This window comes from Platichthys flesus, chromosome 24 (genome assembly GCF_949316205.1).
Source record: "Platichthys flesus chromosome 24, fPlaFle2.1, whole genome shotgun sequence".
Taxonomy (NCBI): domain Eukaryota; kingdom Metazoa; phylum Chordata; class Actinopteri; order Pleuronectiformes; family Pleuronectidae; genus Platichthys; species Platichthys flesus.
In genome coordinates, this window is record NC_084968.1 from 11627334 (window position 1) to 11643018 (window position 15685).

A 15685-nucleotide genomic window follows, 5' to 3' on the forward strand; every position below is an offset into this window, starting at 1 on the left:
CAATAACAACCTCTCATAAACAATGGGGCTTGTTGATTGGGGGGTTGAGAAGGAGAGTGGCCGTTGCTGGCCCGGGCAGTGGATTTCTCTGGCACGGGGCCTCGAGCACGGTCCTTAAAGTCCGAAAGTACAGGCTCACATGGAGGACTGTGAAGGATTTAAGGGCAACTTTAAAAAATGCACCATCTCTGAAGGACCATAAACACATGCTTTAGCTCTTTCTTAATCTATCGCTTCTCAAAAAGGACTTTGATGGACCGAACTCTGGAAGGGGATGCTGGTCAATGTCAGCAAACCACAAAAGTACAGGGGAAAAAACAAAAAAAAAAATGGTAGTTTTGGAATTCTCTGCTTTTTACAGCAGCCGTGGACTCGTAAAGAGAGTCTGGATCACATCGAGTAGGAGTTTGAACAAGACGACCATGGAGCTCTGCCCCATCCTTGCAGCCTATGGGCAAAACACAGCAGGAGTCACATGCCATTTAAAAAAGCCGAGTTAAACCCTGTGTCTGTGACGGGCAAATGATAATTCAGAGTGATGTGTCCTGGAATAACTCTGTCTCTACTGTTTCCATTTCAGAAGATGATCCTGCACGTTACTGGACAATGTCCCTCATCTGCCGAGCCGCTTTCATTACTCTCGCATCAGCTAAATCAAAATAAAATGTCAGAGGAGACTCTTGTGAATGGGCTGGGTAAACAAACCACTGTATTTTATTATAATTTCCTACAGGCTGCATACCAGAGCAAGGCTTTTTGGAAATACAAGAGTTTTTCCAAAATATCTAAGATGCACAAACAATACACACGTCAACGCTTTCGGTGTTCAGATGCAGGCATGGGGCGCCCCCTTGTGGCCAAATTCAATTATTGGAGTAGAACACTTGAGTACAGTCTGTCTCTCAAAACAATACATTACCCAGTACAGCAAAAAGATTACACCAATAATTCTTTAAGGAAACGTGTTTACGCTTTTAGAACTTTACATTTTATTTATAGGATTAAAGAATCACTCATTTAACAAACCAAACACATTCTGGAAATCATTCATTCACTCACGCGCACACGCACACCAAGCACTCATCACAAAAGGCGTTGGCCATCAGCATCAGTGTGTGGAAGTCCTAAAGGTCGGCCAGTCACTGCTCTTCATTTGTCTCCAGGTTTGAACGGATCGGACCACATCTTCACACCTGGGGGGAGGGGGGCAGAAATAAACACTGTCCTGAAGAAAAGGGTAATGATTGGTTAAATTGATCTAACCAGTTCAATTTACGACCTCTTAACCTTTCTGTTGCCTGGACCATTGGAATGAAGTGAGAAACAAACAATAAAAACAAGTAGTATGTAATATTTTAACATATTTAAGACTTTTACGGCCAAAAAAGCTCAGCTCGATACATACCAACAAATTCCAAAGGTTGAAATAAAGGTGAACAAAATCATAAACACATAAATATAACATTAATAAGCTGCAGTGTCAAAACCACTAGGTTCAGATCTTCTATTTGCTCTTACCCACAGGTTGAATATCTTCCTGGTTGATTCCTGTCCGGTTTGTCTTCTGAACGACTCCTGCACGAGAAAAAAACATTTATTTAGTGCAAAACCCTTGTGGTGAAAATCAACAACATTTTTCACATTGAGGCTTGTTATCATCAGCATTTGTTGTTGTCGTTTGTCAGCAACACAAGAAGAAGATTATCCTCAACTCATCCCGACCGTAGCTTTCCATCCGTGCCGGCCAGAAGTGGCCAGACATAAGCTAACTATTTAGCTTAATGTATTTTCCTGGCATCTCTCTTTCGTTGTCTCAGTTGGTTTAACTGCATGTTTATTTATTTCTTTGTTTGGGAAAAATAGAAAGGAAACTTCTCTCTGCATGCAGGACATCATATTGACCTCATTTAACAAAATAAAAGTTTTTAAACTCTTTGATGAGAAGAGCTTTCGACGAAATAAAACCCTGTTTTATTAAACTACTCGTAGAAGTCCAGCCTTTTACTTTAACAAGGCTTTTAATTCTAATTCTTAATAATAAATCATTCGATAAAGTATTATTGTTCTGTGTAGCGAGAATAAGGGTGTTTAATAAGCATCTTAATAAATATCACAGGGTGGTTAATGAACGCTACTGGCACAAGAGAGGCTGAGTTAATTCACACTAAGAGGTTGCCATTGGACTGGTTTTGTTGCTGTTGGACTGGTTTCAATTGGCCACAGTGTTAGTTTCACTGCAGTTGAGCTGGTTCTGGGCTGGTTGTGGTGCCATTGGACTGGTTTTGTTGCCGTTGGACTGGTTTCAATTGGCCACAGTGTTAGTTTCACTGCAGTTGAGCTGGTTCTGGGCTGGTTGTGGTGCCATTGGACTGGTTTTGTGGCCATTATGCTGGTTTTGTCGCCATTATGCTGGTTTTGATGCCATTGGGCTGGTTTTGTTGCCATTGTTTATGTCCTGTATGTGCGAATATACATGGCAATAAAAAGAATTCTGATTCTGATTCTGATTCATTGGGCTGGTTTTGTTGCCATTAAGCTGATTTCTTCGCCCAGACCTGGCAACCCTGCATCAGACATTTTCATTCATGTTCTCCTGCCTTGTGTGAAACTAATTAAATTACCTTTCTTACATGCTCCTTATAAAAAACTCACAATATTACAACTTAAACTAAAACAATTGTCTATAACTGGGGCCACTGGGTGTAAGCAAACATTAGCATTAGCATGTTATGTACCAGAAACACCAAATGAATTAAACTTCTCCTATTTAAACCCACGAGCTAGCTAGGTTGTGTTTTACCAGGTAAAGCTACAATTAGCATAAAAGCTAATCTCTTAATAAACAACATCGCATGACCTGTCATTACTGGGGATGGCTGTCACCACAGTTCCCATTAAGTAACCGACACGTAACTAAAGTGTGACCCCACTCACTGTATTCCTCCTTGTGATGGAGCGGGTAGAAGAAGATGGGGTAAAACGCAGCTGCCACCGCGGTCACGAACCCTCCGAAGATCAACGTTATTCTCAAGTTCTTGGACATTTTGTGTGTCAAACGCTTTCACCTCCAAGTGTGTGTGTTCTGTGTGTTTGCGGTGTTTACAACGAGTGCTTCCGGTGTGAAGGTCAAAACGACTAATTTGGTATTTCAGGGCTTCCGTAGTCATGTGCTGCAGCAACAACAATAACAAGGAAGTAGAGTTTGTACAAGTTGGCTCCTCTTCCCTTTTTACCTTTTGTCGGCTATAAGATGATCTATTTAGCGTTGTGTGTGTTTTATTTGTGTTGCTGCTGCTCACACGGAGCGTCGGGAGGAATCCAGACGTTTGTTCTTCCTCACAGTCACATGGACGTGGGCTGGGTTTACACCATTCAGGTTGGTTCCTGTCCAAAGCTGCTGTTAAACCTCCAGACGAACGACTTCCCCCTTCAGCAAACTACTAATTTCAAACAATGTGCACGGATGTGTGTGTTTTACTTGTGTGAATGGGGGATGTGTGTGTGTTTTCCAACAGGAGAGCATGCACGCCTATGCAGCCAACGTGTACAGCAGTGTGACTGAGGAGCTGTCAAAAGCATCAGACCGCCGGTTCATCGCTGTGGAGCAGGAGTTCTTCAGACTGTGGTGGGACCGCGTGGCCACAAGCACCCAGAAGAAACAAGTAAGTCTGTGTGATGGGTGTATGTTGTGTGTTTCATAAAGTTAGGGGAAGATCCTTATATTTAAAGCCACTTGTTTATACAGTAAATTAATAACGTGTGGTTTTCCAGGTGCAGCAGCTCGTAAAAGAAGGAAGACTGGAGTTCATCCTCGGGGGCCAGGTGATGCACGATGAGGCCGTGACCGATCTAGAAGATCAGATTTTGCAAATGACAGGTGAGAGCACGCATTGTTTCGGCCGCTGAGGTAGCTCCAGCAGCGACTCACTGTAAGCGGCAGTAACCCTAAAGCTTTCCTGCTGTTTCAGAGGGACACGGTTTCCTCTACGAGACGTTCGGAGTTCGCCCGGAGTTCTCCTGGCACGTGGATCCGTTCGGCGCCTCTGCCACCACGCCGGTCCTGTTTGCCCTGGCCGGGTTCAACGCCCACCTCGTCTCACGCGTCGACTACGACCTCAAAGACGACATGCAGAAAGAGAAGGTACTAGTTGGGTTTAAAGACAACTAGTGGAGGGAGTAGTTTGCACAATTTCATCATATATTTAAACTAGAATTGTTTTATGATTTGTACACCTTACTTTGATGTTGTGTAACTTTCTTTTTGTACAGAAACTACAGTTTGTTTGGAGAGGTTCTTCCTCCCTAAAGGAGAAGCAGCAAATCTTCACTCACATTATGGACCAATTCAGTTATTGCACGCCATCTCACCTCAACTTCTCAAACAGGTAGATCAAGACTATTGACCTGAAACAACATTTGAAGCATAGTTTTATTGAATAGTAAAAACTTTAAATTGTCTGCAGCTCTGGTTTCTACTGGAACGGAGTCGCCTTGTTCCCCGACCCACCTAAAGATGGAGTCTACCCCAACATGAGTCTACCAGTCACCAAGGACACACTACACGCCTACGCACAGGTCATGGTGGAGAACATCAAGCAGAGGGCAGCTTGGTTTCGGACAAACCAGGTGCTTTGGCCATGGGTGAGCAAAATGAAAACCTCGGATCATTATATTTGAGAAGCTGATTCAGTTGTGTTGTTGTTTTTAACATCCTCTTTGTCGATAAAGAATATAACACAGGAAGAAATTTGTTTTTTGTGCTGCTTGTGTTCCAGGGCTGTGACAAGCAGTTCTACAACTCGTCGGTGCAGTTCAACAACATGGATCCTTTAATGAAGTACATCAACCAGAACAGCCACGAGTTCGGAGTGACAGTGCAGTACGCCAGTCTGAGTGAATACTTCCAGGCCGTCCACCAATCGGATCTCGTGTGGGAGCTTCGGGGGAATGAAGATTTTCTACCCTATTCCACTGGTGAGAATCTGGGTCGTGAATCATAAGAATAATACCAAGCGTCATATTAAAGGGAGGAGACGAGATGCTGTGTTTTCTTTCCTCAGAGCCGCACCAGGCGTGGACGGGATTTTACGCATCCAGAAACGTTTTGAAAGGAGTCGCCCGGCAAGCGAGTTCCCAGCTGCACGCGGCCGAGACGCTGTTCACCCGGTACCGGCTCACCTTCCCCGACGGACCTGTGGCTAAAGTCTGGGCCCTGGACAAACTGAGAACACTTCGCTGGGCTGTCTCTGAGGTCAACTCTCAAACTACTCATTTAACTGAAGGGGACATCACATTAAACAAGTTAACGCTTAGAACAATCATGTCATGTGTGTTTTTAGGTGCAGCACCATGATGGTATCACCGGCACCGAGTCTCCCAAGGTGGCAGACATGTATGTGCAGCACCTGGTGCAGGGCATGATGGGAGTGGAGGAACTGCTCGCTGCTCTTTTTCTGCTGCCGCACAACCTTGACATGTCCAGCGTCCTCGACAGTGTCTACCACAGGAAAGGTGGAGTACAGCTCATTTAACATTTTTGTCGTGTGACTTTCCATTTGCATCATTTTGTATTTAATTTCCTCGTGTCATTAGTTCATCGAAGTCTGGGGCAGCACGTCATCGTCTACAACCCGTTAGCCTGGAACATCACCACCATCATCAACGTCACGGTGACCTTCCAGAACGCAACCGTCTTCGATGATGAGGGTCGGCCTGTTCCTGCTCAGGTATTATTAAACTTATTTCAAAATGCTCAAACATGTTTAGATCTTCAGTCTCTTGTATCTTTGGGCTGGACTGAGGAGATTAAATGTGAATAGTCAGCAGTATCATCAGTACAGTGACGATACTGCTGACTATTCTATTCTAGTCTATCTTTTTTATTCTCTTCAATTACCTGTACCTGTCATTCGTCCTGAAAATTAATACATCATTTAAAAGTTTTAAAATCTCATTTCTTGTGTCGTTTACAGATCCAGACATCGGCACAGTCCAACGTGACCTTCGACCTCTTCATGCGGGTGGAGCTAGGAGGCCTTCAGCATAGAAAATACCTGATTAAGTTCTCTGACAGGAAGTGCGCTGGCAGGTCCAAGTGTGGCCGGACGTACGTGGCTAAAGGCGTTCGGTTCGAGAGACGCCGCGTCCGCGACTGGACGAGGACGGGCAGGAGGCTTCTGCCGGTTCTGAATGATTGTTACAAGCTCATGTTTGACCAGGATACAAATCTACTGCACAGCATCACTTATCTGTAAGATTTGTTTTAGCATTTTATCGCTCTCACAAAAAGCATTCTCCTTATTATGTTGTAACTCTTCTGAGCTTTGACCTCTCCTGTCGTCCCCTGCTAGTGAGGAGAAAAGGAGGGTGAGTGTCTCTCAGGATTTCTGGGAGTACCACGCAAACGGAGACGTGGGGGCAGGGCCCATCTCCGATAACTACATCTTCAGCAGCAGCCGTTCAGCCGTGCGCGCCTACCAGGCCGTGGAGATGGAGATCATCCCCGGAAAGATCGTGTCTGAGATCAGGCAGTACTTCTACAGGTCGGGAGAAGGAACTCTCTCTTTTCACTTCTCAGCCCTAATTGTGACTCTCGTAATTTAACGTGGTGCGTGTTTCAGAGAGGAGAACGACAAGGACTACGCATACTCAATCACCACCCGGGTCCCAGAATGCTTTGGGACGATGTTGCGGTGTCACAGGCTGGAGCAGACTTATTCGCTGGGGTCCCTCCTCCTAAACACTGAGGTCGTCCTCAGGACCAGCACTGACCTGAAGAGCAACAGGACCCTGTTCACAGACGACAACGGCTACCAGATGATGAAGAGGCCCTACAGAGAGTTCATCAACAACACTATAGCAAGAGTAAGTCTGGGCTGCAGGGGATTTCCACGACTGTTTAAAATACGAACAAATGCAAGTTGACGTGTGTTTTTGCAGAACTACTTCCCCATGGTCCGGACCGCCTACATCCAGGATGACCTCAGCCGACTGGTGCTCCTCAGCGACAGAGCTCACGGCGTCTCCAGCCAAGCCAGTGGACAACTAGAGGTACACGAAGCAGTGAGATCAAAGACTCTGTCCACGTCCTCTCACACGGGAACATGTTGACATCCCGCGTCTTTACCCCTCAGGTCATGCTCCATAGACGTCTGTGGAACAACCAGCCCTGGAACCTCGGCTACAACCTGACCCTGAACGACAGCTCGGTGGTGAGGCCCACCCTGTGGATGATGCTAGGCTCCATCAGCACCACTTCCAGGCTCTACCAGAGGGAGGCGGTAGAGCTGCAGCACAGACCTGTCATCATGCCCATTGACCAACCTCGTGAGTTTTTCTTTTACAAAGTAGTATAATGACATTTTATAAGTATTTGAAGAATGTGTTTGGCGTTTCAGTGTCAAATTACTTTTGTTATGAAAGACCCTAACAGGATAAATCCACCCTCTTCTTGTGTTACTTCTGCACTTGAAGTTATTGCCAACTTCAGGAAAACAAAGTTGCCGACTCTGCCAAAACTCTGGCAGAAGAATGAAAAATGTCACCGCAAATTAAATGCAGTACAAAAAAACAACCATAACAACACAAGTCTGTTGTTCACTGTGCATTTTTCTCACAACCCTCAAACAGACGACCACACAACTGATCCCTGAGTGCGTCACATCCTGCACTGCCCACATTCACCAAGCGATTATACCTAATTGGCCTCGGCAGGCGATTACACTTCTTTGCACCGGTCACTGGGAGTGTCTGGTGCACATGAGAGACGTTTGTGCGACCACAGATTGAATGTATTCTGCAGAGAGAGAGAGAGAGAAACAAACCAGAAACCTCACTGTTGTGTATTGTTTGTCCACTTAGAGAAGCCGTGGCCGGAGAAGAAGCCCAGAGGACGTTCTGCCGTGCGTTCAGTGGTTCTGCCACCAAACCTCCACCTGCTCAGTCTCAGCATCCCCGGGTGGAACTACAGCTCTGACCACGACATTCACCTCAGACACGTACACTCAGGTCAGCAGGGAGGACATACAGTGCCCATCAAAACCAGTCCATTCATACTTACTTGTTATTTTCTGAGGTTTTCTTTGGGTTTTTGCGTTTAGGTGTAGATCTTCCCTCTGAGCCGGACTTCGACCGCGTCCTGCTGAGGATCATGCATCTGTTTGAGGAGGGAGATGATCCTGAGCTGTCGAAACCAGTCACCGTTAACCTAAAGGTGCTGATAGAGAAATTCAACTCACACATCTACATACATTTTTCATCATAATTCTGAAACAGCATCTTTTTCTTCAGGAGGTCCTGCAGAGCGTAGGGGAAGTCAAAGTGGTGGAGGAGCGTTCTCTCACTGGAACCTGGAACATCAACCGTCTGCAGAGGTGGAAGTGGAAAACTGTAGATAACCTAGAAGCAGGTGAGAAACAGCTGCAAACAGGAGAACAACAAATACTAGGAGTCACAATAACACTGCATTTCTTTTCTCTCTCCCTTCTTTTAGAGAACAAAGGGAGTGAGAAACACGGAAACGAAACTTTCACCGTCACCATCTCACCCAAAGAGATCCGGACTTTCTTCATTCACTTTGGCTCCAAAGACTTTTAGTCTGAAGCGTCTTTCTTTCTTTCTTCTGTGAAGATCTGTAGACACAACAGAGCTGTTTTAAACCTGTGATTCTTCTCTTCAGTGTTGATTAATGCTCTTTTTGCACATGACGTTGATTCGTTCAGAGGGAACTGATTTGTTGAAGCCAACTTTGAGTCACTGTTGACTCGCGATGAATAAAGTGATTATTTTTGTCTCATTCAAATATCTGTGTCACATGTTTGACTTCACTCACACAGGTAAAATAAATATTAAAAAACGAGATGAGTTGTGTGTTTCTCCACCTCCTGTCACAGATGCATGTCAAACTTAAGTCCATGCAGACCTTGGAACATTAAATCTTTGAGTCAAATATATGGACATTTAGAAATGGACAGATTTAAAGTGTGAAAGTGGGAGAACGCGGCAAAGGATCATAAGTCGGATTTAAACTTAAGGCTGCAAAATAAATGATCTGCTTTTCTCAATTATTAGTTTTTAAGGTTGATATAGGGGAGATGTTGTTGCTACAGGCAAAACGAGAATAACTGACTCTAAGAAAAATGGCCCAGAAGTTATTAAAGTTACTCAAAGTTTCCCAAATAAGAGATTGTTTTACATGGACAGATGAGTAGAAATATTTCTTATCACAGTTTATTTGCTTATCAAAAAATGACAGATTTGCAGCTCTGGTGTAAAGAGGCAGTATTATGTTCGGCCGCTAGGGGCATCACACCCCAAGATCCAAACCCGGGACTCCTCCTCCTCCTCCTCTTCCTGTGTCTGAGCATCACCACAGTGGTTCACCAGAACGAACAGGTCGACAATGAGGTTCCAGTGTCAGTGAGCAGAGTCCCAACATGATTGTTCTGCAGAGGAAGCTGTGACTGGATGAAGATGAGCAGCAGCAGCAGCGTGAGTCCTGTTCTCTGCCCATCAGCTGCTCCGTCTCTCTGTGTTTGTGCAGCAGCGTCAACATCAGGGTTTAAATCTCACTTCTGTCTCTAATCTGCATGATGTCATCACACGGTGAATGGATTCTTTGATGCAGGAGGCTGCGAGCAGGTGTTTGTTGCTAGGTTACAACACTGGCAGGGTGATGTCATGGTGGGATGCATGATGGAAGATTTTTGAGATCAGGCCTGTTTTTTTATATATTTTATGCATTTAAAACGTTTAAATTAAACTGACATAATGATTCTTTGTGTATGTGTCTTTGTGTTGTTCTGTATGTGATATTGTCGTCCTTTGTCTTTGTGTGTCTGTGTGTGAGCAGAAGAGAGAGAGGGAGCAGAAGAGGAAGCTGCAGCACTTCCTGGGCGACCTGGCTCTGCTCGGATCTTTACAGGTGGGAACCCACAGGGGGGCAGGGGCGTCTCCGGCGGATTTGAGGCCCCCAAGGCAAAGGGGACCCTTGCTCGGGGGGGCCCCATGCAAGTGCCTGCTTCACTGACCGTGTTGCAACATCCCAAATAATAAGAAACTCTTTGTTTTCCTTTGCAAGGGTTTTAAATATTTCCAGCCGTGGCTCAGAGGGAAGGAGGAGCTGCTGCTGACAGTCGTCAACGAGGACCTGGTCAGTTCCTGTTGAAATATACAAAATATAGATGTATCTGAAATATATAATATAACAGGTTTGTTCTACATATATATTTAGTAATAATAGCAGTAGTAGAACAATGAAAAAACTCGCCCACGAAGTTATAATATAAACTGTTTATGCTATTCCTTTATTGTTTACTGTCTCGTCTACACCACACCATGTCTCTCTTGTGTATTTATTAAACAAGTCTTGAATACTGACGTCCCTTGGTGCAGGGTTGGCGCTCCCCGGGCTTCGCGGTGTCCCGGGCCTCCTCCTTCTCCTCCAGCAGCGGGAGCAGCAGCAGTAGCGAGGCCTCCCCCAGCAGCAGCTCCCCGAGCCTGGGCAGCCGCAGCAGCTCCCCCCTCCCTGGAGAAGCTCCGGCTCCACGAGGCCGTCCGTCTGAGACACACACGGAGACGCAGCCCCGGAGCGCCAGGTGACTGAGGATAATGTGTGTGTGTCAGTGTTGTAACGTGTGTGTTCTGTTTGTGTTTAGATTCAGGGGGAGATTCGGATGTGACTCTTTTGTTTTGTCTGAAACAAGTAACATGTTGGTGCATCACCTCCGACAAACATATCAAATATGGTTTCCTCATTTCAAATTGATTTGGCTTTTCCTCAGCATTTTTATTCGTGTGACATTGCTGATATAAAAAGTGTGATTTGTTCTTTGTGTTTTCCCAGGGCCCCCACCAGTGAGGACCACCTCCTTCCTGCATCTCCCAGTGAGAGAGAGATAGCCGTCCCAGTGAGTGCTTCATCCAGACTTCACTTGTTTGCCGCAGCCAAAGCAAAGTCCATCACCTTGGACACATTTTAATAAAGACCACCTCTGTTCTTCCTCTCCTGACCTCATTAACCCCCCCCCCCCCTCCATCTCTCAACAGGAGGTGAACTGCACTCTCTTCTTACTGGCCGGCTACGTCAAGTACGGACGCCCCTACGCCTGGATTCGCTCCAATCACGAGCGCCTGGTCAACATCGGAGGCACCGACTCCATGGTCAGGGACACGCCCATGAAACTGAAGTCCATCGCAGACTGGCAGACGCGAGGTATGGAAACAATGTGAGGAATCGGAAACAGGAGAAAGTTATTGTTTCACCGAGCAGATTCAATAATTACCCTGTTTTCCACGAGCTTAATCAGACGCAGATGTGTGTGGATGAAGGTTGTTGAAGGAAAAATAAACATCTGGATGCTGTAGTTTATATTCTGCTGGATTTCTACAATTAATGTGTTAGAATAAAAAATAATTTTCTGTCCTTGCTCCCCAGTTATCCGAGTGTGGGACATCGTCAGCGAGCTGGTGTGTCTGTGCACGGTCCCCTCGCCCTTGAACCCCTTCGCCCTGGACATGCGTTACATCCAAAGTCTTCCCCTCCCTGACCGGTTCCTGGTCACGGGGGCCCTCCTAAACTTCCTGGAGACCTATGTGGTGTTTGGCAACCAGGACGAGCTGCACTATGACAAAGGTATGACAGCTATAGTTTCAAGTGCCCTGAAAACCAGCTGGGGGTGCTGTTTAGCTGCAACACAACTTTTCTCCCATTTGAAGTTATCAGCTCATGCTTCTGATGATTTGTGTGTTTTTCTCCTCAGTGGTAGAGGAGGTGAAGCCTCTGAGGCGCCTCCACGTCCAGTCCCTGCTGGAGCTGCAGCGGCATAGGGAGGCGTCCAGGTTGATGGCCGAGGACTCGTGTGGAGAGGAGTGAACAGAACTCCTTCACATATTAACCGCAGCAAGGAGAGATGTTCTCAGTGCACTTTTAATAAGTCATGGAGGGAAAAACAGACTGATAATAGGTTGGAATGTGCAACATTTAACCAGAGGAACAGTCTGTAGCTCCCTTCTGTTTCATTTTAATAATCTCTCCCTTGTTTTCCTATTGCAAACACATTGCACAAGGTTGTCCTGCCCAGTCGGAGCTGTATCTGCAGCTTTACTCTAGTTGGAAGGTTGTCACATGTTATCAGATGTTTTGGAAAGTGGAGAGAAATGCTGGGGAAACAGTCACATGACTAAGATTAAAAATCCCAGGACCTCTCGCCACCTCCAGTCCCTTCAATCTCGATCTCTGACTCCCACACAGGAATTCTGTTTTCCTCAGGCCAAGCACAACATTTAAAAAAACGTCCAAACGTGGAAAAACAGACGATCATTTGTCAGGGTCAAAGCTGCACAAGTTAAATATTTAACTGGTCGGAGCAGCCTGAGACCAACACAACGAGACGCACACGAGATGTCGTATAAAAACTTTTAATAATCCATAAAATACACATTTAATTAAATATGTACAAAGACAAAAACAGTACATCGATAAAAATAAATCTTAAAGCAGGCACTTCAACCTGAGACGAGGGTTGTGCCGTTTGTAAAAGATACATTGAGAGTACAAAATTGAACTGATGAAACAAAGTGGCACAGCAGTCAGAACAATAAAACACACACAGGCACCTTCCTATAGCTTTGTTTTGGTCAGAAGATAAGAAGTGAGCGGTGGCCTCGGGGTCCAGCACCGATCCTCACGTCTCTCATTTGTAAACTGGAGACAGAAATCGTGAGAGGAGGTCACACATCAGAGCCCACAGCCGCCACTCAGAATGGACTCAGGAGTTGTGAGGGCACCTTTTATGGCGTTGGTAATGGGAACAAGTCGAGGGCCTGGGAGTTCAAGAAGCACATTCTGACGTGTACTCGTGAGGCTGCTCCGAATGCAGAGTCACGGGCGGATGTGTAGAAGAAGTCCGGGCGTTTTTCAGACAAGATTCACCATCTCAGATTCCTACACTGGCATGCAGGTGCATTCCTCCTCTCGGGAACACAGCGTTCCCAGTGTTCAGACACAAACAAACTGGCGACTCATGGCCCAACGTGTTTTTCTCAACATAAAAATGCAAATCTTTTATCTTTGTGGACAGACTGGGAGCTGTGGGTTTGCAGGTAACTGTTGACAAGTTCTGCAACATGATCTAATGTTGGTTTGTTTGTGACGCAGGTAACCGGCCCCTCGCCACAACTCAGAAAAGCACACCGCAAACTTTAGGAGGAAATTATAAAACCTGTGTTTTCATGAGTCGGGATTGAACTGTGATGTGTTCAGGTGTCCGATTTTACAGTTGGAAACTTGAAAAGTGCTCGGAAATGACTTGTGTGTGTGAGACAGACGACCACCTTTGTCTGCCAGCATTGTCCTCTGTTATCTTCAGCTGTATCTAGATCTATTTGTCCAAAACGGCCATGGATTAAAAGTGTGCTTTTTGTCAGTCCAAATAAAATCATCATGACCAGTCACGAATGTCAGTTAAATAAAATAAGAAACTCAGGATTGAGAAACTTCAGGTCTCTCGTCGTCTTTCTCCAGTTTCCCCCTGTGCGTCAAATCGACCGACAACCAGCGTCGTCGTTGGGTTTTATCGTCTTTCTCCAACAAGTAACACATCTTCAGAGGCTTCAGCTTCAAGCGGAGTCCTTGGAAGCAAACCAGCTGACGAGAGAGCCTCAGAAGTGACTCAGCCTGGTCCTCGACCGTCTCAGCTCCAGCCACAAGTCCTCAGGCGAGCGCTGACAGGCGAACAAAGGAAGCCGTCAGTGGCGCTGTGTGCTGCAGCGGACGCACACGTCAAACAGACGCCTGCGCTGCGACACAAACCTCAGAGTCCACACACTCCACATCCTCTCACACACGCTGTCCAAATATGGACTCCCCTCCCCCCCACGTCCTCCTTCCTTCTCCTCCGTCTTGTGTCATTCTCTCCCTCCCTCCCGTCAGTGCTTGTCGTCGTTGAGGTTGTCGGTACGTCGTTGTGTTCCCATCGTGCTCCAGGGGCTCGAGGTTCAGTTCCAGCTGTCGGAGGCCGAGCCCCTCCTGGTGATGGCCCTCAGGGGGCTGCGGGACACGGAGCCGCGCTTCTTCCAGCGAACTGAGGGGGAGGAGAGACGGAGTCAGTGATGCTGCAGATCAACAGGGCACGTTTCAATATCCATTATCAACACATTAGTTGGTTTGACCTTGACTCTAAATCGCCCTATTGAGGCTATTCATTAACCACTTCCTGCTTCAGCACAAGAGTTTCACACTGTGGCTACGTCTTTTCCAGCTAACACAATCTGTCCACACGAGAGTTTCGGTCTTCTGCTCGAACACAAGCACGTCTCCCACGCATGTAAGAAGTTGTATTGTTATAAAATAGAGAATTTAACTGCACAACAGGGTCAGTAAGCTTGTAACTGAATTTCCGTAATGCATTCGATTGTTTTCTTGCAGATGAAGGTTGTGTGATAGCAGCTACGTCATGATTGCAGGTGGCTGCTAGTGTCTACGTCATCATTTCCAAACATCTCTCTGTCAAGACTCAAACACGGCTCCGGAGGTTTCAAACTAATCAGCAGCCCTTTCAAGCGTCTCCATTTTAGCAGTTTTAAAACCCAGTGTAGTAATATGGATGTAGCCTGTAGACCAATTGTCATCTCACCTTTTCCCAGACTGGTGGGGAGGGTGGAGCTCTTGTTGAGGGTGGGGGAGTTGGACGACTCCTCCACCCGTTTCCCCTTCGCCTCCCCGGGCGTCAGCGTGGCCGAGCCGTCCTGCTGCAGGTCGCTGAGCGCCTGCTGGAAGGAGTGGGCCAGGCACGCCGTCATGTCCCGCGCCCGCTCCGCCCGGCTGCACCAGAACACCCGGCACTGCAGCTGCTGGCCCTGATGCTTGCAGATGTACAGGAAGACGTTGGGCCGGGTGGCGTCGGCGGCGCAGTACGCGATGTCCTGCAGGTAGGTCTTGGTGAGCTGCCGCCCCGTGCTCAGCTCCTTGACCTCCACGTACCTCGGGCGCACCACCAGGGCGTGGTCCTTGCTCAGCTTCTTCCCGCTGGCGATGCCGTCCAGCAGGTGGCTGATGGCGTCCTGGGCCTGCTCTCGGTCCAGGGAGAAGATTTTCTCCGTGCCCAGGTAGTGGACCTTGAAGAGGGGGTCGCCGTGGGACAGGGACTCGGTGCGGTCGCGGCGGAAGCGGCGGCGGAAGGCGGCCGGGGAGTTCTTGAGCGTTTGCACGAGGTGGAAAGTGCTGAGGGACATGGTGCGTTTGGACGAGACGTCAGCCGAGGAGGAACCAGCTGAGGTCGTCTCCCTCTCGTCCGCCTTTCTCCTACGAATGGAGAGAAGTTTCATCCACTGCTTTTTCTGAAAGGAAGCAGAGAAAGGTCGATGAGGATCCAGTGTGAAGGAGAAACAGGAATAAGTGGAAAGTGACGGATGCTTGAGATTTGTTGAGCGAGTTTCACTTTTTGTGTTTTCTCAGCACGACCTGTCCTGCAGCGTGAAAAACAACCAAAGGCCACGGAGCAGGATCAGTAACACAAGTGACGCATTTCAGCAAAGAACAATTATTCACCACAGACACGCTCTATCAAATATTTACTGTCAGTCCTCGGAGACTGACTGGAAACACGGAAGGTGACGGTAGCTCAAAGGTGGCAAAAACAAAATCAGATAAGCAGCCGTCATATCTCCACACTATAAGTTACTGGAA

At 46.9% G+C, this 15685-nt stretch overlaps 4 protein-coding genes across 4 annotated transcripts; 2 read left to right on the forward strand and 2 right to left on the reverse strand.

The window, feature by feature from the left end:
* Window positions 1–965: 965 nt before the first annotated feature.
* On the reverse strand, window positions 966–3126 carry smim20 (small integral membrane protein 20). Its single transcript, XM_062383739.1, has 3 exons — window positions 2935–3126; window positions 1519–1575; window positions 966–1193 (listed from the first exon to the last, which is right to left on the reverse strand). The coding sequence occupies exons 1-3, from the start codon at window positions 3041–3043 to the stop codon at window positions 1150–1152; spliced, it is 210 nt and encodes a 69-aa protein (XP_062239723.1). The 5' UTR covers window positions 3044–3126; the 3' UTR covers window positions 966–1149.
* Window positions 3127–3164: 38 nt separating this feature from the next.
* Window positions 3165–8800, forward strand: man2b2 (mannosidase, alpha, class 2B, member 2). The gene is made up of 19 exons (XM_062383668.1): window positions 3165–3376; window positions 3516–3662; window positions 3772–3877; window positions 3969–4141; window positions 4270–4385; window positions 4464–4641; window positions 4776–4974; window positions 5061–5251; window positions 5340–5511; window positions 5593–5726; window positions 5973–6250; window positions 6351–6542; window positions 6621–6864; window positions 6940–7050; window positions 7134–7326; window positions 7861–8007; window positions 8100–8212; window positions 8290–8407; window positions 8492–8800. The coding sequence occupies exons 1-19, from the start codon at window positions 3251–3253 to the stop codon at window positions 8593–8595; spliced, it is 3042 nt and encodes a 1013-aa protein (XP_062239652.1). The 5' UTR covers window positions 3165–3250; the 3' UTR covers window positions 8596–8800.
* A 539-nt stretch (window positions 8801–9339) lies between these two features.
* On the forward strand, window positions 9340–12408 carry si:dkey-19b23.7 (uncharacterized). The gene is made up of 8 exons (XM_062383714.1): window positions 9340–9489; window positions 9851–9922; window positions 10079–10150; window positions 10393–10595; window positions 10844–10907; window positions 11047–11212; window positions 11435–11632; window positions 11760–12408. Exons 1-8 carry the CDS (start codon window positions 9466–9468, stop codon window positions 11870–11872), a joined length of 912 nt encoding a protein of 303 aa, XP_062239698.1. The 5' UTR covers window positions 9340–9465; the 3' UTR covers window positions 11873–12408.
* Window positions 12404–15675, reverse strand: si:dkey-19b23.8 (uncharacterized). The gene is made up of 2 exons (XM_062383722.1): window positions 14634–15675; window positions 12404–14081 (listed from the first exon to the last, which is right to left on the reverse strand). The coding sequence occupies exons 1-2, from the start codon at window positions 15322–15324 to the stop codon at window positions 13996–13998; spliced, it is 777 nt and encodes a 258-aa protein (XP_062239706.1). The 5' UTR covers window positions 15325–15675; the 3' UTR covers window positions 12404–13995.
* Between the last annotated feature and the right edge of the window lie 10 nt (window positions 15676–15685).

Coding starts and splice junctions, on each gene's coding strand:
- man2b2 (XM_062383668.1), top strand. CDS start 3,251: ATGATCTATTTAGCGTTGTGTGTGTTTTATTTGTGTTGCTGCTGCTCA. Junction 4,386..4,463: donor CACCTCAACTTCTCAAACAG/GTAGATCAAGAC, acceptor AATTGTCTGCAG/CTCTGGTTTCTACTGGAACG. Junction 8,213..8,289: donor CAGTCACCGTTAACCTAAAG/GTGCTGATAGAG, acceptor CTTTTTCTTCAG/GAGGTCCTGCAGAGCGTAGG.
- smim20 (XM_062383739.1), bottom strand. CDS start 3,043: ATGTCCAAGAACTTGAGAATAACGTTGATCTTCGGAGGGTTCGTGACC. Junction 1,576..2,934: donor CCATCACAAGGAGGAATACA/GTGAGTGGGGTC, acceptor TTTCTCGTGCAG/GAGTCGTTCAGAAGACAAAC. Junction 1,194..1,518: donor GGAAGATATTCAACCTGTGG/GTAAGAGCAAAT, acceptor CCCTCCCCCCAG/GTGTGAAGATGTGGTCCGAT.
- si:dkey-19b23.8 (XM_062383722.1), bottom strand. CDS start 15,324: ATGAAACTTCTCTCCATTCGTAGGAGAAAGGCGGACGAGAGGGAGACG. Junction 14,082..14,633: donor CCCCACCAGTCTGGGAAAAG/GTGAGATGACAA, acceptor CCTCCCCCTCAG/TTCGCTGGAAGAAGCGCGGC.
- si:dkey-19b23.7 (XM_062383714.1), top strand. CDS start 9,466: ATGAAGATGAGCAGCAGCAGCAGC. Junction 9,490..9,850: donor AGATGAGCAGCAGCAGCAGC/GTGAGTCCTGTT, acceptor GTGTGTGAGCAG/AAGAGAGAGAGGGAGCAGAA. Junction 10,908..11,046: donor AGAGAGAGATAGCCGTCCCA/GTGAGTGCTTCA, acceptor ATCTCTCAACAG/GAGGTGAACTGCACTCTCTT.